Here is a 23,739-nt window from a genome sequence, read left to right on the forward strand (position 1 = left end):
GTGTCCAGTCTCCTCACGCAGGCACCTGGGCTTCGGCAGCTACCAGATAAGACGAACTGACAGCAGACACTTGGCCTTCTTTTAAAAGCTTGCCACTGAAAGCAAGTTTCCTCTTCCATGGGCCTCAGTGTCCTCACCTGTAATGCGGCCTTTTTGAAGGCACGACGTGGGTGACGAGTCTGGCTCAGAGCTGCGGAGCACATGGTGTCTGTGCTTGATGGTGACTGTGGACACAGACCCTGCTTGGTAACTGCGGGGGCAGCTAGGGCTGAGAGTTCAGCCCCGCATGGCTCTGCCTGCTTGGCCCTGGATCTGAGACCTGTCCCAGGCCTCCTACTTCCCATCCCGCAAAGCCCAACTTTCTCCCTGGGCCTTCACCAGGCCAGGGCCTGCAGGCTCGGCCCTGCCACCCTGGAGCCCTGGGCCTCCTTCAGAAGGCATCCCCCTTGAAGCGTGTCTGCTTGCTTAGCTCCAACAGGAGCTGACCAGTGGGCAGCCCAGGAAGAAAGGCAGCAACCCGGGCGAGGCCAGGCTGCCCCACGCCCTCAGTGGGGACTCAAGGGGAGCGCCCACTCCTCCTCCTTTCTGTGCAGAGATCCCCCCCACCCAACAATTGCCATTAAAATAACAAGTTTCTGTTACAATCTAAACATTCCCACATCGCATAAAGGGTTATATTACACCCGAGTCACTCCCGGCCCGTGTTTGCACAGAAAAGCTCACGGCAGGTCCCCCCTCCTGACGAAGTGACTTATTAAAGTTTAAACAGTAATTAACAGAACAATAAAAATAAAGGGATGTTTGGGGAGTCATAGCGCACACAGGGTTTTTGGCAGTGCCAGCAGTTTTTCAGTGCCCTGCGCTGGCAGCAAAATGCGACTGTGAAGCCAGGGGGGACGGAGGACGGGGCCGGGGCTGGGCCAGAAAGACTTCAGGCCTAAAGGGCAAGAAAGAGAGGGTGGACTGGAGAAAAGGGATGAGGGGCCTGGGGCAGCAGGGTGGGTGCGGTGCGTGCAGGAGAGGGGGTCTGACATGGGCAGGGAATCCACTGGAAGCTTCATGAGGTCGGGAGGGGCAAGGCCAGGGCCCAGCCTGGCCCTAGGCACTTCCGGGAGCTCAGTGCCTCAGTCGCATCCAGCCAACTCTGGCAGGGATCTGGCTGGGGGAGGCGTCAGGTCCCCTGGCACCGTGGGCATTACAAGACCCTGCAGTTAATGATTCCTGGGGCTGGACTCCAGCCACTCTGGGCTTCTCTCCTAGTTGGGCAGTGCCTCCTCTCAGCCCCTGCTCCTGCAGCCAGAGCACCCCGAATACTCTCCTGAAGTCACTAGCCCCTATTAAGCATGAGTAAGGACTCAGGGGAATAGACTTCCTTTCTTCCCCCGGGAGAGGGAGACCAGCCAGCCTAACACATGACCGGCCCCACCTAAAAGGAGAAGGTACCCAGCTAGTGAGGCCAGGCAGACCCCCACTGGGGAAGTTCTTTTTTTTCCAGGGTTGGCAGGGGGCTGGGCCTGTGGGGCTGTCAAAGCTGAGCACCCTGGGGTTAGCAGGGCTAGGCCAGTGATCTTCAGCCTCGCCTTTTCTGCCTCCACAGTTCCACCCCCAGGCTCAGATACCTGGCTGTAGGGGAGGCATGGACAGGTCAGGATGGGCAAGGTACCCAGCCCTGGCAGCCAGAGAGGGACCTTGGGGAGAAGAGGGAGGGGCTCCTCCTGGACTGAGGCCAGCATGCCTAGTGCTCATTCCTCAAAGCCTTGAGGGCCGGGGAAGAAGGGACAGCAGGAACCCACTACAATGAATGTGCCATGTCAGGGGTGGAGATAGACCCATGCCAGCCAGGTGAAGACACCAAGGTGCTGCTGGGCTCGCCCTGGCCGTCTAGGGCCCCCAGCCACCCTCTCACTCCTTCCTCTCAGACTCCCATGCTGGGGGCGGGGATGTGCTCTCCCAGGGCTGTCCTCTGACCTGACCATCCCAGTGCCCATCCCCATCCTTCCTCTCCAAGGAGAGCCACTGTAGGATCAAAGCTCTCTCCTCACCACATAGGACCAATTCCAAAAAATAGTTTTTCAGTAGAGCATCCCCAACTCAGGTGCTTCCCAACATGGCAAAGGGTCAACTCAGGGACACCAGGAAACCACGAGGAGTCTCCCTCTTGGGCTTCTCCATTGCCCTCTGTGCTTCAGTATGCCAACCTGCCCAGGCCTACCCTGGGATCTTATTTCTGCAGAAGCCTCCCTCCACCTGCCATCAGCAGCCCCAGACCAGCAGCAAGCTCAGAGACAAGCCGTGTGCACAGAGCGAGTGGCCCCGTGGGTCCCTGGTGCAGGCCCCTCCCCATCACAGCACACTAGCTGGCATGAGTAGCTGTGAGCTGGGCGTGGAGGTGAGATGCTGGGCTGGAGCCACAGACTCTAGCCTCTTGTTTCCTGGGATCTGGGTCCTGGGCAGCTGGTGGGCACAAAGAACAGGGGCTCTGGCTCTGGATGGGCCCTTGTGGCACCGGGTATGCCACTCTCACCAAGACTCCTATGGATATAGTCAGCCAGGGAATGCAGGGCCCAAAGACCTCAGTGCTGCCTGGGTTCTGGGCACTCACAGCTTTGCCCTGAGGATACGGAGGAAAACCAGCAGCTTTTCTCCCCGCCTTTCCTGGGCAGGGCTTTCTGGGGCTCCATCCAGCCCCCTCACCCCCCGCCAATGAGTGACTCATGGTAAGGGGAGAGTGGAGGGTTGAGGCAGAGAGAGCTTGAGGAGGGGGCAGGCGATGCTTCTCCAGCCTCCAGCTGCTCTGCTTGGGAGTCAGGCTGGAAAGAACGACAGGAGCTCAAACTCCCTCACTGCTGGAGGAGGCAGACTGAGTCACCCAGCTCCAAAGCCAGGTTGGGGAGGGAGGGGGGCAGGGGCAGGTGCCCTCAGGGTTAGGAGAAGGACTGGTGGAGGACAAGGCAGAGGGTGTTTGGGGGGCATTGAGAAAGGTGGGCGGGGGCAGAGGCCTTCTAATATATATGCTCAAAGGTGGGCAAATGGGGAGACCACTGCTCATCCCCATTTGCTGTTTCTAGGACCTCCAACCTCTTGCTCATCCCAGGGGCATGGCAAGGAGCTCTGGCTGCACAAGGAGCTCCCCAGGGCAGTCTGCACCCAGCTCACACACTGTCCTAGATTTGCACAGAACTTTAGAGCTGGAAGGGGACGGAGGCCCAAGAGGTTGAGAGACTTGGCAAAAGTCCAGGTCACTCACTGATTAGGACTAGACAGATCTAGGGATCTGATCTCCAATCTGAGCCCTTTCATGCCCATGTATCAAACTGCTACACATTTCTGTTTTAAAGGGGAACTTTCTGCAGCCTTTGAGACTGCTCCAGGACTCCTGGGCCCCAAACACCACATGTCCTCCGTGCTGGGGAGGGTTCGAGCCACATGCTGGTCCACCTGGGCAAGGACCCTAAATGGCTCTGAAGCAGCACCTCCAGGGTAATAGGCCTGGAAGTCAGGCTTCCCAGCACTTTAAGGGATATGCATGTGGAGGCAGGCTCTGTGGCCTGACCTAGCCACTGGAAATGGGTAAGACATGTGTTGCAGACGGAGGATGGCTTTCTCCTGCAGGGACCGAGACCCTCAGACCTTGTGAGTTGTGCTAGGAAGGGGAAACAGGACAATCACTATTCCGGGATTAAAGGAAGGGCCTGGGACAGAGGCCCAGGAAAGGAGGTGGGGAGGGCAGCAGGTGGCAGAGGGACAGCGTGTACAACACGCCACCCTGCCCTCCCTACAGCCCATCTCCACAATCCCCTTGGCTGAGGCCAACGACGACGACATGAGTGGACTAATTTAGGAGTATTTTTAAAACTGTGGTCCTGGTGGAGGGGTTTAGCAGTTGTCAGCCATCTGGAATAAGGAATTACAATCACCTCCCTAATCCTATATTCCGTAAATCCTAAAGCTGGTTACAGAGTGAGGAAGAGGCAGCAGGTGGGTGGGGGTGGGGATGTCTGTTCCAGAAAGGGGCAAAGCCCAAGGAAGTACCCACAGGCTGTGGCAGCACCTTCCCTCCCCCTTGGAGTGTCAGGGGCTGGGGGCAGGGGCTGAAGAGCCCTGTGTCCTCTGAGCCTCTCAGCTCCCCACCAGCACACGCACGCTCACTCCCCAGGCCGCGCCGGCTCGCACAGGGGCCGTCAGGTAAATTAGATCTGAAAGCTGACAATTTCTGACCATATTTCCTTGATTATTTCAAACAAATGCACAGCAGCCGCTGTAAGGAGATTAAAGTGACATAAACGTCCCGAGTGGGAGGGGGGAGGGCAGAGGATTCAGGTCACCCCCATCCGTCCCCCGCCTGACAGACGCTATATCGCTATCCAATCCAATAAAAAATCCCCCCCTTTTGCTTTAATTAATTTTACAGCTAGCTTGCTTAATTACTTTCAATCAAAATCCTCCTGCCATCGCAAAATTAGAGATGGTTGAGCTCCATTAGCCTAAATTCTTCATTTCCATATAGAAAAGAGGCTGTCTGCAGAGCCAGCCTGGGCCCCTGCAGGATCGACGCCCGTCTGCCCGCCCGCTGCCAGCCAGCCCACTCCTGGCTTCCGCTCCCTGCCTAGCTCTGGCCCCTGCATTTCCCCTCATTCTCCTCCACTGCTGCTCCTTGGGCTCAGAGGAGTTGAGGTCCAGGAGGTGTCCCAACTCTTCCCCAGGATTCATGCAGGGACTGCAGGGCTGGGCTGAACTAAAGGGCCAGGGCTGGCGTGAGCTCTGGACCAGAGTCTGATGCTTCTGAAGAAAGGAATGGCCGGTACTGGGATCCCGCTTCCTTGCTAAAGGGCCCCTGCTGCTTCCCAGACAGTCCCCTGGCAGCCCAAACCTGGCCAGCTTGGGCAGTTGGTTTCCTGGGCCCTCTGCCCCACCCCTCCTCAGGAAGCACAGCTCCCAGCAGTGCAGGAACGCTCCTAGCCATGGATTTAGGCCCCGGTCAGTATAGACCCCTGGAACCGACGTCACACAGGGTTCCCTCTGCAGATACCTGGCTGGAGAGTCATTGCTCACTGTCAGAACGGCTCTAGGGCCAGCTGTCCCGATGGTGCTACAAGGCAGCCAGCAAGCCCCCACAGACTCTGGCGCTCTCTTGGGGCCCCTCCTCCCCCTCCCATAGTGCTGGTTCCCAGCCTGCAACAGCTGCTTCTCCACCCCCAGCCTGGGTCTGGTGGGTGGTAGGTCTGGGCCCTGTCCATATCCTGTGCCTGCACCGACTCTCTACACCTGTCTCACCCTTGCAGCCCCCAACCCCAATGCCGGAAGTTCCACTTCAGGTTTTCCATGCTACAGCCCAGAGTGTCACCACAGGGTCCAGCCCAACCTGGGCTCCAGCTGATTAAGGATCTGCAACAGGATGTAAGGATTACAGTAAAACCTGGCTCCGGATCTACAGGGGCAGCGGGCCAAGACCTGGCTCCGGGACTCCCCTCCCCTTCCCTCCTTTTCCCTCCCCTTTTAGCATGGCCCCCTCCCAGCCAAGCTGCCAAGTGAGGCAAGAAGGTCGAGGCTTTCAACCCTTCAGGGGGTCTTGACTGGACTCTGGGAAGTGGGTGACAAGGGGTGGCATTAAGGGACCCAGGCCAAGTCTGGCAGAAAGGAAGGGCTGGGGTGGGGTGGGGTGGTGAAGGGGGTTATGGCTGAATTCTACCCTGGACCTTTTCTGCTGCTCTCAGGACAGAAAGCCAATCCAGTCCTCCTTTTCGGGAACCAGTGTGGACACAGGGTGTCCTGGGCCTGGTCTCTGGGCAAAGGCTGAGCAAAGTGGGAAGAAAGCACTCTAAAGGCTCCACAGGGCCCTTCCAGGCAGCAGGCTTGCAGCTGCTCCACAGCTATGGCTACGGCTATGGCTGGATGATGCTGGGGTGTGAGGCCAGCTCTGGGGGTGGGTAAGGGAGCTGAGCCCGAGCATCCATGCCTGTCCTCCTGGACACCAGGGACCCATGGGTCAGTCTCAGGCTCCTCACTGGTCCTGCTCTAAGGGTTAAGTCAAGTCTTTCTCCTTCTGGTTCAGTTGAGTTTCTCGAAGATATCCTGAGCACCTACTGACACTGCCGGCTCTGGCCCTGGGGATCCTAGGAGAATGGTTTCAGGTCTCAGGGAGCTCAGAGTCTAACAGAGAAGACACACCAGCGCCAGGTGTGTTACACACCACTGAGAGGACAGAGGGGAGGCCGACTGTAAGGAAGGCGTCCTGGAATGCAACCCGTGGAGAAGGTAAGGAGGGGAGGTGAGCGGATGCACAGACACACTGCCCCTCCTGCGGCTCTGCTCTCCATTCAGGTCTGTATTCTCTCTCCTGCCCCCTCTCAAGGAGTCAGTAGCAAAGCGGACTAGGAACAGGAAAGGCAGGAGCAGCCCCAGTCCTCAGGGGCACTTCTGGACTGTCCGGGTGCTCTCCCTCCCACTGGGGCAGGGCTGAGCCTCACTCCAAAATGTTTTGCTCCTGATGGCCATGCCTGGCCCAGGTGGCTAGAGGCAGCGAACGGACAGATGGAAGAGCAAGTTCAGGGTCAGTGACCAGAAATCAAAGGGCACAGCCACTGTGGGGTTCATGGCCCAGACTCTATACCCAACCTGCCAGCCAGCACGTGCAGGGCAGCACTGCCTGTCCCCACGCCTGCAGCACACTGCTTCCTCCAAGGGCTTGGCTTCCCCTCCTCCTACGCATCCTTCAAGGGTCCCAGCTGAGATTTCTCTTCCTCTGGGAGGCCCCCTGGGATCGTCCCCCCTTCCTCTGTCCTCTCTCTGCACCCTGCTCCCTGCTTCAGCACTTCTGTGGTAACTTGTTTAATTGTCCCTCTACCTTGAGAGACTTTAAGATCCGTGGGACAGGACCACTGTTTCGGCACAACGTCTGGCCCAATAAATATTTACTAAATGAATACAGAAAACTAAGTGCTTCTCAAGTTCATTAGGGCAGAGCTGGAACACAGGAGTGTGGCCTGACTTCTGTCCCAAACTCCGCAGAGCTCTAGGAACCTTTCCTGTCTGTGAGAGTGGGGATTCCCTGGGTGAGATCGAGTTTTAGCACCCTCTCTTGGGTCTCTTGCCCTCTTGAGCCCCAGGCTCACCTCCAAATGCCCTTCAAGGGCTCTGCCTGGAGAACAAAAGAAGCCCCAGTTGTCCCAGCATTTCTCTGTGAGAGGAACAACTGTCGCAGGCCAGTGCCTTTCTGAGTAAATCCAGCAACTGTCTGCAGTGAAGTGCAATTCTCTCCCTTACCTCCTGTCCCTGTCCCAAAAAGGAGAGAAGGGGATTGAAAAAAAGATGGGGGGAAAATCCCATTCCAAGCCCTACAATCTCCATACACCCGCTCTCAAGTCTGTCTGAAAATGTTATGAACACAAAGAAGGCACAGGGACAGCCACCTGCTGTCCCAGACAACTGGGACAGCCGCAGCTAAGGGTGAGGCAGTGAGATCAGGACCCAAAAAAAGGAGGTGAGAGAGTGAAGGATGGCGAGGAAGCTGGGAGAGCAAGTGGGCATGTTGGTCCTCCCCGCCTCCTCGCCCTGTAAGGGAAGATCAAGGTAAAGGGAGAGAAGCGGAGGCCAGAGGTCAGCTGGCCCTGCAGGTGCAAAGGGAGGGTCAGAGGACAAGGACAGGGAACTGGTGGGCCCAGAAAGGCTCGTGGAGGCCAGGTGGAGTCGGGGAGGTGGGAGGTTTACGTGGGGCAGTGGGTACAACGGGGAGACGTGGAGGAGAGAGACAGAAGTTGACTGGGGAAGAGGGAGCGAGGTCTATTAAAAACCTCTCAGTGCATAACACAAAATGTCAGGGTTTATAGCTTCATTCTTGGCTTTGCCGGGACTAAGAACCCTGAACAGAAATGTCACCGCTTGTCATGTTTAATCACCTGCTGTTTGTTAACACCTTCCCTGCAAGGAGCCTGTCTCAATCTGCCCCTGGGCCCCCGAGGGACCCGGAACAGAAAACATCCCCAGCTCCTTCTCTGGGCTCCCGGCCCTGCCATGGGCTCTTGAGGGAGGAGCTCTATCCTCCTCCAGCTGAAGCCCTCCCAAAGAGCCCCAAAGTGACCCTCCCTATTAGGCAGACCAGAGAAAGGGACCCCATGTGTCCTATCAATAGGCCATGACCTTAGCCAGCGGGGCTGGTGTGCTTGGAGTGGCCGACACTGGGCCTTTCCTGCTCCTTCTGCCTGGCTTTCTGGCCTGTCTGTCCATTCTGTCTACACCACCCTGTTCCCTACCCTGCGGGTACATGAAGATCCACAAAGGAGGCCCACTCACATCCCTGCAGCCTGGAATTCACCAATCTGTCTGCTTGAACAGCAACTGCCACATAACATCTAACATCCAAAGCCACCATCCTTCCAGTCACAACCCGGATCACACCATCTGTGGTTCTGGCTTGGCTCTCTCTCTGAGCGTGCCTTCCTGGGTTGTTTAGACTAGAAATTCTCAGTCCTACTGCCCCATAATTCCTTCCTCTGGGTTGGGGGTAGGTGTGGGGTGCAAGGGTAGAACAGGCCACTCAAGAAGCACAAGTCTTCCCAGGGACACCTGGCTGTTGCGAAAGCACAGTGTGGTCAGCACCAGGAAAGGAGCAGGGTATTCTCAGATTACACCCAAGTGAGGACCTGGGCAAACTCAGTATAGCCCCAGGCTAAAACCCCACTTGGAGACAGCCGTCTGCAAAGCAGCAAGTTCATCCTGCGCAGTTCCCAAGGTAAGCCATTCTTCTAGCAGCAACAAAGGCCAGCAGGGATACCTACTCCCAAGCTGGGCTGAAGTGGTCTTCCAGTGAGCCAGGGGAAAATGTCTCCAATTTCCTTTCTAGTAAAGTCTCTGCTTACACAGAAACATATCTGAATAGCATGCATCTGCGAACCTGTCTCCTAGGAAAATGCCCATTCATTTAGACGTGCTTCCTGAAGTGCCCTGCGTCCAGTCCATTCACTTCCATTTCGCCAAAGAGACAAGTCAGAGCCCTTTCAGCCCCCTGCAACCCTTCCCTGCAGACAAACAGGAGCGCCCCTCTCTCAGGAGATGGGCAGTAATGGATGCCTTTAGAAAAGACGGCTTTCCTCCAAAAAAGCTCAAAACGCATCTGTATCAACAACTACATTTTATCCTGCAAAGAAGGCCCAGGGACGTGTCCGTGGAATACAGGTGGGATATACACGGGACCCAGAGATGTCTGGGGACACAGGCCAGGCAGCACAGTAAACACCCAGGGCTGGAAGCCTGTGCGTCCTCCGCTCAACGCTGCCATTTGGAACGGTCCTCAGGGAATCTCGTCTTCCCCCTGGGAGGGAAGCCCCACTCCATATCCGTCTCTTGGGATTTGGGAACAAACCTGGCAGTGTCTCTGGGCCTCCGGTTTCCTCACCTGTGAAATAGGACAACCCCTTGTCTTTCTCGAAGGAACTTATGAGCAAGAGGGCAAGTTTTTGGGCAGTGTCCCATGGCTCCCGGGGAGGCATGTGCACACCCACATGAGCACACCCATACCTAGCTAGCTCATCGCAGAGCCTGTGAGCAAGCCTGGTTAGCACAGGGCAGTTTTAGGTGGAGCCAGCTGTAAGTCACCCATCCTGGACAGAGACATACTTAGTTCGGGAGGCGCATGAGCTCTCCAGGACCCTGAGGGAGGGGACGTGTTAAGCCCTCCTGCCTCCAAATAGGGCTGACCACCCATCCCAGTTAGCCCGGGACCGAGGGGGTTCATGGGACATGGGTCTTTCCAGTTTCAGGCAAACTGGGGTGGTCAGTCACCCTACCTCGAGGTTACCACACTGCTGACTACACAGTTCTGACAGTGGGAAACTCTGCCCAGAGTCTAACTAGTATGGGGTCCTACCTTCTCAGGTGCCAAGAAGAGTGCTCTCTCTCCTGGGGGGACTGATGACATGGGGCCCTCCCATGCCCGTCTGGGGTTTTAAAAGCTGGTCGCTGTGAAAGGGACCATGAGCACACATGGAACACATCCTCCCAACCAATTCAGCAGGTCATGGTGGCCACAGTGGAGCCCGAGGGGAAGCCAGGGAGCGAGGACCAGCCTGAGGTATAGGGGGCATTATGGTCTAGAACCAAGACCCTTGGATTTATCAGATGAGCATGGCCTCCCAGTCAGGGCCCCTGCTATCATCCTTTCATTAATTTACTATTAGATGGGAAATTACTCCTCACCCAGGAATATAAGTTTTCATCTTATTTTAAGTTAGATTCTTAAAGCAATTACCAAGGCATCTGGCGATGACTTCACCACTGCAGCCGGGCCCTGGAGGGGAGAAGGGCAGCCCTGAAGCTGCACAGGCCCCTGGCTCTAGGCTCCTGAGGGGAGTCTGGGGAGAGCTGGGAGTCCCTAAACACCTGTCCTCGGTCCTGGGAGGGAAGCAGGGGGCACACTGCAATCTCTAATATTTGCTGTTTGTGGAAAAACTCCTTTCCAGCACCACCTGCCCCATGAACCCGCTGGTGACAGTTGCTGAAAAGCCTCAGCAGCTGGTGCCGCGGGAGCATTTTCTATTTTTAATTGTTTGATCGGAATATTAACTCATCTAGGCCCATTCCCAAGACACATTTCCCAGCCAAAGTGTTCCCCCATTTCTCATACCTTCCTCTCTCCCTCTCTAGTCAGAAACCAACTTTGAAATTAATAATTGGAGACACAGAGCTTAGTGAATTTGCAAGGGATCACAGCACTGAGAGAAAAAGAATGCAGGCTCCTCACCAAACTGGAGGAGCCCCTCGAAGCTGGCCTCTGCTCTTTTTTCTCTCTGAGCAACTGATCCTCAGCTCCAGGGCAGAAGAGGGGAGAGGCTGGCCTAGCACCCAAAGGCACTGCCACTCCTATCTGATTCCCTCTCTTCCTGGCTAAATGAGACTTCAGCATCATACTCTCCTCTGGTCAGTCCACTGACAATCTGCTCACTCGTCACCCTCGAGGGCAGAGCAGAGGGGCTGGGGACACCCAGGAACCTCCCAGGAAGGGCAGGGAGGGGGCACTGGAAGGGAGACACATGCCCCTGGGCTCAGAAGTTCTGGGCAAGAGGCTGACTTTCATTTCGGCTTCTGTTTCTGAGAAGAAGGGAGCCTGTAGGAGAATCAGCCAGTAACTCCTCTGCAGGGGCAACACCATGGGCTCCTGGCCCATCTACCAACAGGCAGGTCACACAATCCAGCCCAAACTATGTGTCACTTGACTTTGAGATGGACCATGCTGCTGGGAAGAGACAGCTTGGGACAATCCAACCTGCAGGCCCCTGCCTGACCCTTCCCCAGGAAGGCCCCCCCACCCCACCCAGGAGCTGTGTGGTGGCCCCGCTCTTCCTACACGCCCTTGGCCCACTGCTGTGCTTCTCTCTCAAGGTCACAGGGCTGTCCACACCAGGAATATTTACTCACCAGACTGGCCCTGTTAGCGGCACTCACCACAAATATGCTTTCTGATAAAGTTGGCAGAAAAAAATTCTAGAGCTCAAAACAATGTCAGAAATCATCCCCCACCCCCAACAAGTGAGGGCATGGTGGGGCCTGGAAACAGGTCACACAACAAGCTGGGGGACAGTCCTGGGGGAGCTTCGGTCACTCTCCCTCTCACTTTCTCCTTCCTGTTTTACCTCCCAGCATACAGCCCGTTGCCCAGGGGACCGAGGGCTGGGTATGGTTCTGAGCTGAGTACTGTGTCTTGGGGAGCAGTCTTCTCAGTGGCCTCTGGAGGACAAGGCCGGGCAGCCTCTTACCTTGGCTGCTCCCTGGGCCGTCTCACCTCACTGAGCCCCCTCCCCCCGCCCGGTCCTCCCTCTGTGCACATGGCTTTAATGTTTTTATTACCTGTTTGACTCGCTGCCTTATTGCTTCTCCCCTTAATGGGGCCGTAACCGTGGAAACGAGGAATAAACGGCCACCAGAAAATGAGATGATTAAACAGGTCACCCTGGCAAAACAAACTCAGCCAAGGAACCTCTGGGTGTGGGGAGGGTAGGCTCCCCCTCCCCCACCCATGGCCAGAAGGCTTGGACCAGGTCCTGACCACACTTCCCTGTCCCTAAAAGAACTGGGGCAGATACAGCAGGGCGCCCCCTGCTGGGTGGTGGAGCATTTCAGCAGTCTTTCTGCAAGGCAGTCCCCTGGATTGCTGAGGCCTGGGGCTCCTGGGCTGAAGGGGTGCAGGCAGGGAGGCGCCAGTCTAGAGGGAGGTGAAGGCCACGGCCAAGGAGAAGATGCACTTCCTGGTGACACAAATTTCCAGGAGTCTCTCCCTGCTGGTTCCTGGATGCTTCCTGCCTTCTTGCTGAGTTGGGGTCCCCCCACCTAAAGCTCTGCCTGGCTCCTCTAATCTCTTGTTCTCATGCAGCACGTTCCCTCCCAGGGACCCCCTTAGTCCACGGAGAAAGCCCTGTGATAAAGCCCTGTGACACAGGCCAAAGCTCATCTTGGGAAGGTTACCTCTGGGAATCCCTGGTCTTTGGAGCCACAACATTTGTGCAACACCCCCCCCCCCCCAAGCCATGCAGTGCCCTGGCCTCAGCCCAGGAGGCAACAAGAGAAGGCCCCTTCCTTGGCTTTAGGAAGGGGTCTCTGCAGCCAAGCGCCTCTGGCACTGGCAGAGCCTATAGGGCCAGAAGCACCAGAAGAGACTCCAGAGGGCAGGCCTGTGGGATGTTCTAAGAACAGATCCCACAGCCAGCTCAGGAGCAGCCAAAACACCACACTGTGGGGTAGAGGTCCGAAGCTCTGGCAATCTGGGCTGCCCTCAATACAAGCCCACCCCCCTCTTTCTGGCTTTACTCCCTGTACTGGGTCTGCCTGGCTGGAGCGGTCCTGGAAGTGGGGAGTAGGATCAGAGAAGACAGACATGCTGTAGTGAGTCTGCTCAGGAGGGGAAACAAAGGGGAGGTGGGGATGGGCAAGGGAGGAAGTCGAGGAGAGCCCCAGACCACCCTTTGGCTACTGCCTACTTGTCCCCCACCAGGCAGAAGACCTACCATCCAGCCCAGACCCAAGCCAATGTCATAATTAGGGGCTACTGTGGGGCCTGCATCCAATCACCCAGCTCCTATCTTTATCCTTATACCCCCTTGCCCCCTTCATGTCATCCCAAATCCCAGCCCCACTCCTTCCTATAAACCAGGCTCTAGAAAGCTCTCAAGGAGCTAAAACCCAGGTGCCATGGGAATCGGTCAACATTTCCTGCCTTCCTCTTTCTGCCCCACTAAGGAGCCAGGGGCACTTGGGGAAGAGGCACATCAATCAATCAATTCCACCGGCACTTACAGTGGGAAGGCCTGAGCCCCAGCCCCACACCAAGCAGTGGGAGGAGATGTCAACACATCAACTCACATCTAATGGTCACCATTAGGAGCAGCAGAAAACAAAGTTTCTGGCCTTGGCCTCCTGGGGACCAGGGCATGTGAGTCTGAGTGCTGCCCTGGCACACGAATGTCATGGGTATACCAGATCCTCAGAGCAGCAGGCTCCCAGCCAGCCACTTATCTCTGTCCAGGGCTAACTGGGTGTGAGGCTGGAAGTGGGGGCAGGCGGCGAGCAAGAAGGTAAGCAGGAAAGACTGGGCTTTAGGGAATGGGGATGCCTGGGCAAAAAAGGCAGGAAAATGTGGTGGCACCACAGGAAACAAGAGTTCGGCTTTCAGAGGAGGCAAAGAGAACAAGGCGTGAGAGAGAAGAGACCAGGAGAAGGCTGGGTGGAAGTCTAGAAGGCATTGGGATGGAGGGACGTCCTATAAGGCTACTCCTTCACAGAGCTCCCTGGACCCCTGCTCCTGGCTCCTCTCCCTCCACCAGGCAGGTCCTGCAAACTTGGGGGTGACCAGGCAGTTTTCACTTCTACATCTCTTGCAGCAGGTACTGAATTATGGGCCCCACCACCTGCATGGGGTCTCTCCCCACACAGGGGAGGATATGTCCTGATGAGTCTCAGGTGTGAGGTGCTAGTCCATGGTCAGGCAGCCAGAGGGGCACATGCTGGACCACCATAATCCATCCAAGTGAGGCAGTCTGCTCCTCCTCTGCATGCTGGGTCACCGGTCTTCCTCCTCCTCCTCCCCTCTAAGCTCCTTCTTAGTCTTGCTGTACCTAGGCCCAGACACCCCTGGAACAGCTGCTGCTGGTCTTGGGGATCCACAGGCAGTAATTACCACAGAGAAACTTCCTTCCCCCTGGGAAGATGAGGAGGAGGAGGATGAAAAGGAGGAGAAGGTGGTGGCAGCAGCCAGGGTGGTCAGGGTTTAAAAACCTCAATCCCTGCACTGGCCAGCCATAAACAAACAAACAAACAAACAAATAAATAAAGTACCAGCTCAGGGAGGGCAGTGTTAACTGACAAGCTCTGGGACCTGGGGGCGCTGAGGAGGTAGACAGGGCTGGAGAAATGGCCTGACCCCTCTAAGAATGGCAGGCCAGCCGGAGGAGGCTGGTGGGGGGGACACACCACTAGCCTGGCTGGGTCCAGGAAGAAGAGCAGTGGGGCCAAGAGCCTTCCCGAGCCCCACCCAATCCCCTGCCCAGGCAGTGGGCAGGGACTGGAGCCAGGGGCAGCCTCTTTAATGAGGAGATGCTGCTGCTGTGACTCAGCCCTCCAAAGGTGACTCCATTTATTTTATTTTTCCATCATAAAAACCCAAGCTGCAACTCAGCCAGATTCCCTGGCTGTGGGGGTGGGGGAACACCAGCAGTGCCGATGTCTGACTAACACTGGCCCCTGGTGCCTTTCTTGGAGAGTTAATGGGTTTCCCTGACTGGTCCCTACCAGGGATAAAGGGCCTGGGGTGGGGTCTCTCTAGGGATCCTTTCAGACCTGCCCTTAATGCCTCTGCCTCCTGTTGGAGAAGAACGGCTATGCTAGGCCTTTTATCCTTGGGTTTGGCTCTGAAGTCCTGTAACCAGTACTAGGGCTGGTTCAAAGGGCCACTTTACAGCCCAGAGCTGCCTGTCTCAAATGCTTCCTATCAAAGAAAATGTCCAAATGATGTGCTTCTTGCCCTGTCCACTCAACCTTTCCCTCCAAGATGGTCCCACTAAACAAAATCAAGTTGGGAGTTGGACAGCCAAAGACCTTAAAGGTTATCTAATGCTCAAGTCCTTCCAAACGTCACTGCCCGGTGCACAGCCAGCCTCTGTTTGAATGGTACCAGGAAATGCACTACTTCCGAGACAGCCCATTCTGTCCTTGGCTCTGACAGCTCCTTCCTGCCAAGATGGCACTGGAGCACCAACCCCCTGCAGCAGACTGGCAAAACCAGTGCCCAACCTGACTGCAGGGGCTGGCCCCAGCTTAGACTGGTTGAGTGGGTATACCTGGCCAAGTAAAGGCTAGAGGAAGGAAAACCGAGGGCAATCTGATCTACCCCCAACCCTGCATGGAATCTCTTTCTGCAGAAATAGCAGAAGAACCTTCCCAATCCCCAGTACATGCTGGGTCGAAGGCATAACCAGAGTTACTATCGAGGTTCCTAGAAGTCCCCACTGTTGGCAAGGCCCTGGCCCATAGAAGTTCTGTGAGTCTGGAGGTGGGCTGACACTCAGGCAGCAGAGGCCTGAGCAGTCTACAGTGTGGCTGGGGCAAGCCAAGTTCTTTGCTCCCTGGGGCCAGATATCACCTGAAAGAAGTCTGAAGTCTTTCTTCTCGTACCTGGAGACTGTGAGCTCTCAAAGCATGTGGCTACTAGGAAATTCCACTCCAAGAACCAGGCTAATGAGTCAACCTGGCTCGGCTCCCTTGACCGCACCTTTCCTGGCCTTCCCACAGCTGAAGCCTGGGCCAGTATTCAATTGGGGGGTCTTCTTGCAATGTAAGGAGATCCCAGCCTGGAGTCCCAGCAGGAAGCAGAAACAGACCTGGCTCAGTGAGTGGCACGAATTCCTCCCACTGACTCGCTTCCATGACACGGCTGCAGCCACAGCACAGCACCACAGGTGATGCCACTCAACAGTTCCCCCTGTGGCCTGTGGCCTTCCCTTTGAACTTGCCCTCTTGCCTATTTGGCCCTTTACTTGGCAGAGCCTACCTTGGATCCACTATTGGACAGCTCTAGCCCTGGACATCCCCTCCCCTTCTTCCCAAACTCCCCCTAGAGAGAGAGGGGCAATTACAACCAGATCCTGATAATCAAGGACATGTCCCTTCTCAAAGCTTCACTCTTGTCTCACAGCCTTTCCCACCCTGACTTCCAGTTGTGTTCAGGGCCCAGGAATCAGCAGGGGGGCTAATCCTGGGCAGCTTCCCAACTACAGGATGGATTCACCTGTGTCTGAAGCTTCCTCCCTCTCTCCCTCCTCCCTTCCAGCTCCCTCCTCCAGGGAAATCACTCTAAAAGGGCCTAATGGAACTATGTCCTCTCTTCCTCTCTCCTCCCTCCCTCTCTCTCTTTCCTTTTTTTTTTTTATTAGCATTTGTGGAATTTATTCCCAAACTCTCCTAATCTTCCGTACACAACCATTTGATTTGCATAACCCAACCCCCTCTCATAAAAACTGGCTGCTAGTTTAATTAAAAAATGTAAATTTGCTGTCATCTCGGGGCCTGGTGAATTAGGACGACATCGGCATTTTTTATTGCTAAAGACGTCCAGATTGATCCAGCCCTTGGCTGAACTATGGTGAGAGAAAAGGGGTCTCCATGGCCTGAGAATCTTGAGGTCCTCCTGTCCCCTCCTGAGAAGCCTTGATTCTCCCACCACTGAATTACTTATGGCTGGAGTAATTTCTTATGGCTTCAGGATGTAGATATGTCCTGGGCTGGAGGGGACGTGAACCCATGATCCAAGGCTTGTTGGGTCCCTGGTGCCAGCAATCCTTTGGGACCTGTGTCTTCAGACTTGTACTGCACTATAGAGGCCATGGCTGAAGCTGCCCATGCTGCCCCCAAAGGAAGAGAGGCTCTCACCGCACCAGCACTGAGCCCTGGCCAGGGATGAGGCCCTGGCCATGTCCCTTGTCCATTCCAGAGGTCAAGGGAGATGCTCCTTGCTCCTGAAGATGAGCATGGAATCAGCCCAGGGACAGGCTTGGAGGGGATCTCGGAGTCCCCCTCTGCTTCCCTTTTATTGTGAAGTGGGGAAAAAGTACTTTTCATTTGAAGTTCTGAGATTAAGTGAAACTTTCAAGTTCAAAGAAGAGAGTAAGACAGTATCACCAGATGACTCCTTCAGGAAACAGAACTTTGACACCCTGGACCTCCCCTCTCTGAGTGGCCACAGTCCAGGCCTGGGTCCCACTGGGAGTGCCCCACTCCAAATAGGGGAGGGACCAGCTGACCTCTGGGGCCCTTCTAGCTTCTAGGAAAAGTTTCCAGAGCCTGTCCCTGGAGTGCTGCGAGAAGTAAGTCTCCTTAAGGCTCAGGAGAGAAGCCACAAGAGGCTCTGCCACCTGCCTCCTGCCAGGCCAAGGAGGCCCCCACTCCAGTTGGGACATCCCACAGAAGGGCTTTAGAGAAGTGTTTCCAAGGCAGACTAGGAGGGACTGGTTCGTAAATGGCAAGAGGACGGACACCAGCTCCAGCTGGCACCCAGGCTAGAAGGAGGAAGACAAGAGGACCTGCCTTCCAGCTGAGTAATGCCTCCTGGGTTCCATGTGCCCGCCCACAAGCAGAGGCTCGCCTGCCCCAGGTCGGGGGTGGTGCATCACCACCTGGCCCATCTCTGAGCTCTGCTTCTTGGCTGGGATGGGTGGGGGCCCCATTTCCGAAGAAAGGGGGTGGGGCCTGAGAGGGAGGTGATGAGACACCTGATTAGAGGTGGGGGTGGGCTGGTTCTCTGTGGGAGTGGAGGGCAGGGAGGGGCAAGGGTGGCAGCAGTGGCTTCAGACACCTTCACCACTTTGCCCAGCAGGGGGTGTCACACCCTTCCTGGGCACAGAGGCCCTGAAGACCTCCACAAGAGATGAGCTAAGATCACACTAGGTGGGACATAATTTTAAAACTCTGTGAATGGTCCTCTTCTCCACAAACACACAACCCCTTCTTAAAGCTGACCACCACGCCACCCACCCCAGGCCCTCCAGTGCTACCTCCTGCCCTCCCTGCTTACTCTTCCTTGACCTCGGAAGGTCAGATGTCAGCTCATGGGTCCCAAGGGGCAATGCTGTGAACTTGGGCCTACTACAAACAACTCTAAAAGCCACCAATACCACCTATCTCTCTATAAATCAAACAGAACAACCCATAGATCGGTCTCAAGGAATTATCAACCTCTTTATTTCTTTTAAAGCACTTAAGAAGAAGACAACTGCTTTTGTCAACACAGGAGGTGAGGGTCCTGGTCAAAATATGGTTGCAATACAGAGGGCTAGTGGAAAGCCTGAATTGCTTAAGGCAAACCTCACTCTGGGCTCAGCTTGGAACCCCACATGGAAAGATAAGAGAAATATTGTATAAAATTAGATTAAAAACAATAAAACACCAAAATCTCGGGATAAACTCTGCCCCAGGCCAGCACTGTGCTATCTGGAGCCCTAGTCTAGTCCCCTACTAGGCCCCCACAAACCCAGATGCCTAAATTTAGCAGTCTGTCTGGCTCATCACCACCTCCCAGGATGGGGGCTCAAAAGGGGACGGGAGAGAGTCCTGGGCCCCTCACTTTGAACTGATAACAGCCGCCTCATCCCACAGATTCTCAGGTGAAAAATACTCATTAGCCATAATAAGCAGCTTGATCATCCAACACAGCCTTGTCCCAAATAAATTAAATTCCTTTACCTTGAGACAGTCGCCCCGAAACCAGACTAACCACCTTTCCCAACAGGACGCTGCTTTCAAAAACCAAACCACCCCCCACTAAAAAAATAAAAACACACACCCCACAGCCAGACACACAGATCTTTACAGAGAAAAAAAAAAAAAAAAAAAAAAAAAAAAACAACAACACAGAAAAAACACGGAGCCATACCCAAAACACGGAGAACAAAAAACCCCCACAGAAAACCCCTAAATCCTCTCTGGGTGCCCCCCAGCCCCCTCTCCTCTCGGTTCTTTCATAATGACAAGCGTCCCATTAGTCACAGTCACCAAGCAAGTAACAAATAACAACAATATCATCAGAAGTCTCGCAATGCAGACAGCAGGGCGAGCAGAGGCAGCCGCAGCCGACCCTCCGAGGCCACCCCCAGCCCCCGCTCAGCTGCCACCTCATTGGGCTAAAAATAAGAACTTCCGTAAAAGCACCGAAAGAAAAGTGAAAGAGCCTCCCCTGGGTCCCCACCGGCCGGTACCTGTTCCGAGATCCATTCTCCTCTCTTTGGTCCCAAACTCTTCGAGGAACGCCACAAACAGCCGAACAGGAAAGAAGAAAAAAAACCTGTTTAGTGTCTCGCGGGGCCGCCCGCGCCCCCCGCGTCCCCGCCCCGCTCCCATGGCCCGATGGCAGGACGGTGGCATCCCGGGCCGGGGACGCGGCGGCCGAAAGTTTCTCCCTGGGCTGTCGCTCGCCGCTCACGCTCCGGCGGGGCGCGCTCCGAGCCGCTCCTGCCGCCGCCGCCGCCTTCCCTCAGCCAAGCCAGGGACAACTCCTCACGGACGCGGCCCCGGGTGAGGGGGGCCCGGCCGCGGCCCGCGGGGGCCGAGGGGCGTCCCCCGTCCCGCCGCCCGCGCCGGGGTCGCAGCCCGAGCGCCCGCGGGCCCCCTGCCCTCCCCCGCCCCGCTCCGGTACTCACCATCGTCGGAGAGTCGAAAGCCGAATTCACTTAAATAATCAACTTTCATAATACTTAATTAATGCCTAATTGCAACTGATTACTCCCCGAATAACAAGTTGTTTTAAAACCCTGATGTCATTGCTCCTGACGGTAACACTCAGGGTAACAGTTTGGCAGGAGGGAGCGGGGCGGGCGGGAGCGGCCGGGGGCGCTGCCAGGCGCCGAGGTGATTGGCAGGGCGGCCGCGGCGCCGCCTCCTCGGCCGGGCCCGCGCCGGCTCCCGGCAGGTGAAAGATCACACAGCTCGGCCCGCCCGCGCGCCCGCCCGCGCGCCGCCGCCCCGCGCGCCCGCCCGCCCCGCTGAGGCGCTGAAGTGAATGGGCGCGCGCTCGGCCGCCCCGCGCTTCCCCCCCGCGCGCGCGCCGCCGCCGCGCCGGCTTTATGGGCTCGGTGATTCCCAAACCTTTGACTTCGGGAGGAGGAGGGGGGCGGGGACTCCGCGCTCCGGGCCCGGCGCGCTGGAGTGGGCAGGGAGGGGGGAGGTCGCGCGGCGGCCGGAGCGAGGCGCGGGGATGGCGCTCGTCCACACGCACCAACTCTCGCCGGCCGCCGGCGGCCGCGCGCTCGCACGCTCCCCTCCGCCGCTCCGGGCCCGCCAGCGTGATCGACGGCCGCCGCGCGCGGCCGCGCCAACTTTTCGGGGCGGGCGGGCGCAGGTGTGAGGCGCCGCGGGACCGCGCCAGCTGGGCCGCGCGCGCTCGTGTTCCCCGCGGACTCGGGGCTCCCGGGGTGGGGAAGGGGTTTTGTTTTCCGCTCATCCCCAGATCCCCTCATTCTGTGGTGGCTGTTGGAGTTGGAGGAAGAAAGGAGGCCCGGGGCGGTGGGGCTGGGGACGCCGGGGAGGCACGCGCGTCCGCCTCGGCTCCAGGAGCGCCCTCCGGGGCACGCGCTGGGGCTTCCCCCAATGTGCTCGGGTTTTGCCCTTAAAGCGGGCCCTGGCGCCCTCCCGACCTGCTCGCGCCTCCGGGCCACGCACGCCCCTGGCCTCGGGCCCTTGTCCTTCCTCCTCCTGCCTCGCAGTTCGGCCACCAGCCCCGCAGCCGGGCGCGAGTCGGGCCGGCGCCTTCTTCCCGCGCAGCAGCCGCTTGGCGCCCCCCGCCACTGCCGCGCGCCATCGCTGGCGCGTCCTCCCCGCCTTGTCCCTCTGGCCGCTGCCCCATGGAGGGCCCGTGGCAGGCAGAACATAGGCACCCCTCCCCTCCGCCAAGGTGCCAGCGTCCGGCCACTGCTCCTCCCGCACCCGGGGTTCAAGCCCTGCCCCCTCCGACGTCGGACCTCATTTCCAGCCTGCTCACGGCTGGACCACGGCGGCGCTTTGTCCCCTTCTTGCTCCTCCTCCTTTTCTCTCCGAGACGGCAGTTTGGTGGGTCTCCCTGCCATGGCCCCCACACATCCCCAGACGTCCCTGCTACAGCCATTCATGTTGAGATTCCTTAAATGTTAGTGACCCAGTGACCCATTGGACCTGGAGGTGGTGGCCGGATCGGCAGGACGTTGGGCGGTTTTGCTAAGGCCTGGCTCACACTGTCGCTAGCTCGCTCTCTGTCCCTTCCTCGCCTCTCCCAGCTTTCCTCTTTCTACTACCGTTCTCTCCTATTTCAGGAGGGGCCACGCTGCCTTCAGGTGAGGGGAGGGGAACAGGACCCCGGCCCGGCTGTCCCTGGTCTTTGGACAGCATTCAGCAAAATGGCGCTGGCCTATTTTTGCAATATTTCTATTTTGCAAAGGGAGGGACCCAGAGAGGCCTTGGGGCAAAGACGTCAGTGAGTTAACAATCTACTCTTTCCCCTACTTGCCCCTTATTTTTCTTCTTCTTTTCTCCTGATTGCTCTTTAGTTCTAAATGGCCTCCCAGGGAGTTTAGCATCCTTTCCCTATTCAATCGCCCTTCCTGATGCCTTCCTGGCATCTCACAACCTGGCGGACACAACCCTCCACCCTTCAGGCCTGTCCCCATCCCTGTTTAGGAACAGCAGCTGGAGAGGCCTGAAAGTTTTGCTGAGCTTCCCCTGGCCCTGAAATCCCGAATAAGGGAACAGAGCTCCTTAAATAAATCAAGCCACATGCTACCCAAGGCTGGGCCTGGGAGTACAACTGCCAGCACAGGGAAACAAGGCAGAGAGGACCCCGTGCTGTGCTCCCCACATGGATCTCAGAGAGGGCATCTCTGTGTACAGGACTCCTCTGGGTGCTGCCACCCATGCCTCCCCAAAGCAAGGATTCTACCCCCTTGCAGCTTTGGCTTGTAATAACAGGCAGTCAATCCCACTCCCCAATCCTGAGCCTCTGCCTTCCTGTCTGGGCAACCGGGTGTAGAAGGAAGCCTGAAGACTTAGGGGTGATTTCTGGGTGCATTTGAAGGTGTCTGCACAGATGGGGAGCTCCCTGCGTTTGTGACCCACACAGCTTCTGGCTGGCTCTGAATGTCCTTCTGGGCTTCTGCTGATGGTGGTCAGGGCCTGAACCCTGAGGAGGGAATGGGAGGAGAAAGGAAAGTGTCTTCCATTTACCAAGGAAGGGCCAACTGGAGAGGCCACCCAGTAACTCTGGGGCCTCTGGTGACGAAGGCAGGATGAGGAGCTGGGAGGAAGGCAGGCCCAGCCACAGCGACGGGAGAGGGAGGCTGGGGCTGCCTGGAGAGCTGCTGCTCTGCCAGGATGGTGGCCACATCAGCCACCGCAGGCACAGCAGGCCCTGCCCAAGAGCAAGGGCCTTGGGTGAGAACGGGTCAGAGAAGCACAGACTGAGGCCAGCCTGGCGCGTTAGGATTTGAGACACTCTGAGAAGAAGGCCGGGGCATGGAAGCTGTGGGGTGAGTCAGGGGCTGTGTAACGGACGGTCCCCAGATTTTTCTCTCTCTGGGCGTGTGTGCTCATACCCAAAGGAGAGACTAGAACTCTGGCATCTCTTGAAGTTATGGCCCATTTTTGCCTTTAGGACACTGATGTGGTGACACCTCTGAGACTCTAAGGCCAGTTCACAGGGAGGACATTCATTCCTGGGACTCCAGGGATGGTGCCATGATTCCTCCTGGTCTCCAGGCCCTGGGCCCAGAGCCTCCAGCTCCTCCTTAGACGCCCCACCCCCAAGGGAAAAAGAAGCACGGAAACCTACACAGCAATCCCACCCACCCAGGTACCCCACCTCAGTCCCAAGGAAGTCCCAAGGAAGACTCACCCCAGTGGAGCTGCCATCGCGGGCTCCCATTCCCCCTGCACCCCCAGATTGCCCACTCATGCTCTCTCCCTCCCGGGCCTGGGGCCTTCTCCCTCACCAGCCTGTTTACACACCAGGTATCTCATGCTTTATCTGCTCTCATTTTGAATTTGCAACTTTCACATAAACTTGAACAAAGCTCCTTTTGTTCCTGCACCCCACCCCAGGATCCCAATAAACTGGTTCCCTCTGAGGCGACTGGGCCAGGGCACAGAAGCCTTGGCCAAAGGACTGCGTGTGCATGTGAACAAGCATGTTCGCACCTGCGAGGGAGTCCGTGTGTCTGCATGTGAGCGCGCTCCCCAGGCCGACGCAGGGCGGGGGTCAGGGACAGCAGTGAGCGAGGTGAGCGAGCCACGTGTGGACAGGAGGCTTGGGGGGCGCAGAGGGCAGAGCCGAGGCACCGTGGCAAGGGTACGGCACCAGAGGGCATGGGCCACACACAGGCGGGTGTCAGGGTGGAGGGTAAACGGGTGTCAGGGTGGGGGGTAAACGAGGATGGAGGGGAAACAAAGGGGAGAAGGGAGCAGCAGAGCGGGTGGCGGAGCGAGAGGCCAAGGCCACGCTAAGTGTGAGGCAGACACAGGGATCGCATTATGGCAGGATAGGGGCTGGCACAGCCGCACGCTCGGCCCCGTAATCCTGTTAGCCAGCAATCTCCATTCCGAAAGAGCTTCATTTCTTTGTGAATATTTGTAAACTAGATATCTAATGGAAAATTATAGGAAAATTATAGTGAAATTCATGACGGAGAAATCCGATTATCCCTAATTCAATTATGCCATCTTAGCCCACACAGCACATTTCCCATT

The 23,739-nt window shown here is 56.9% G+C and overlaps 1 protein-coding gene across 4 annotated transcripts in view; it reads right to left on the reverse strand.

The window, feature by feature from the left end:
• The window catches only part of CASZ1 (castor zinc finger 1), a 150,100-nt gene that overhangs the window by 36,336 nt on the left and 90,025 nt on the right, over positions 1-23,739 (reverse strand). For 3 of the 4 annotated variants that reach the window (XM_063104828.1, XM_063104831.1, XM_063104827.1), the window contains exons 1-2: positions 19,671-19,746; positions 19,230-19,268 (exon numbers count right to left, since the gene is read on the reverse strand). In XM_063104828.1, coding sequence (XP_062960898.1) covers positions 19,230-19,268; positions 19,671-19,719 — 88 coding nt within the window. In that variant the 5' untranslated portion in view covers positions 19,720-19,746. Of the gene's footprint in view, positions 1-19,229; positions 19,269-19,670; positions 19,747-23,739 lie in introns of those variants that run through there. The other variant, XM_063104829.1, reaches the window with a different exon arrangement.

Source organism: Cynocephalus volans, chromosome 8, assembly GCF_027409185.1.
Source record: "Cynocephalus volans isolate mCynVol1 chromosome 8, mCynVol1.pri, whole genome shotgun sequence".
NCBI lineage: Eukaryota > Metazoa > Chordata > Mammalia > Dermoptera > Cynocephalidae > Cynocephalus > Cynocephalus volans.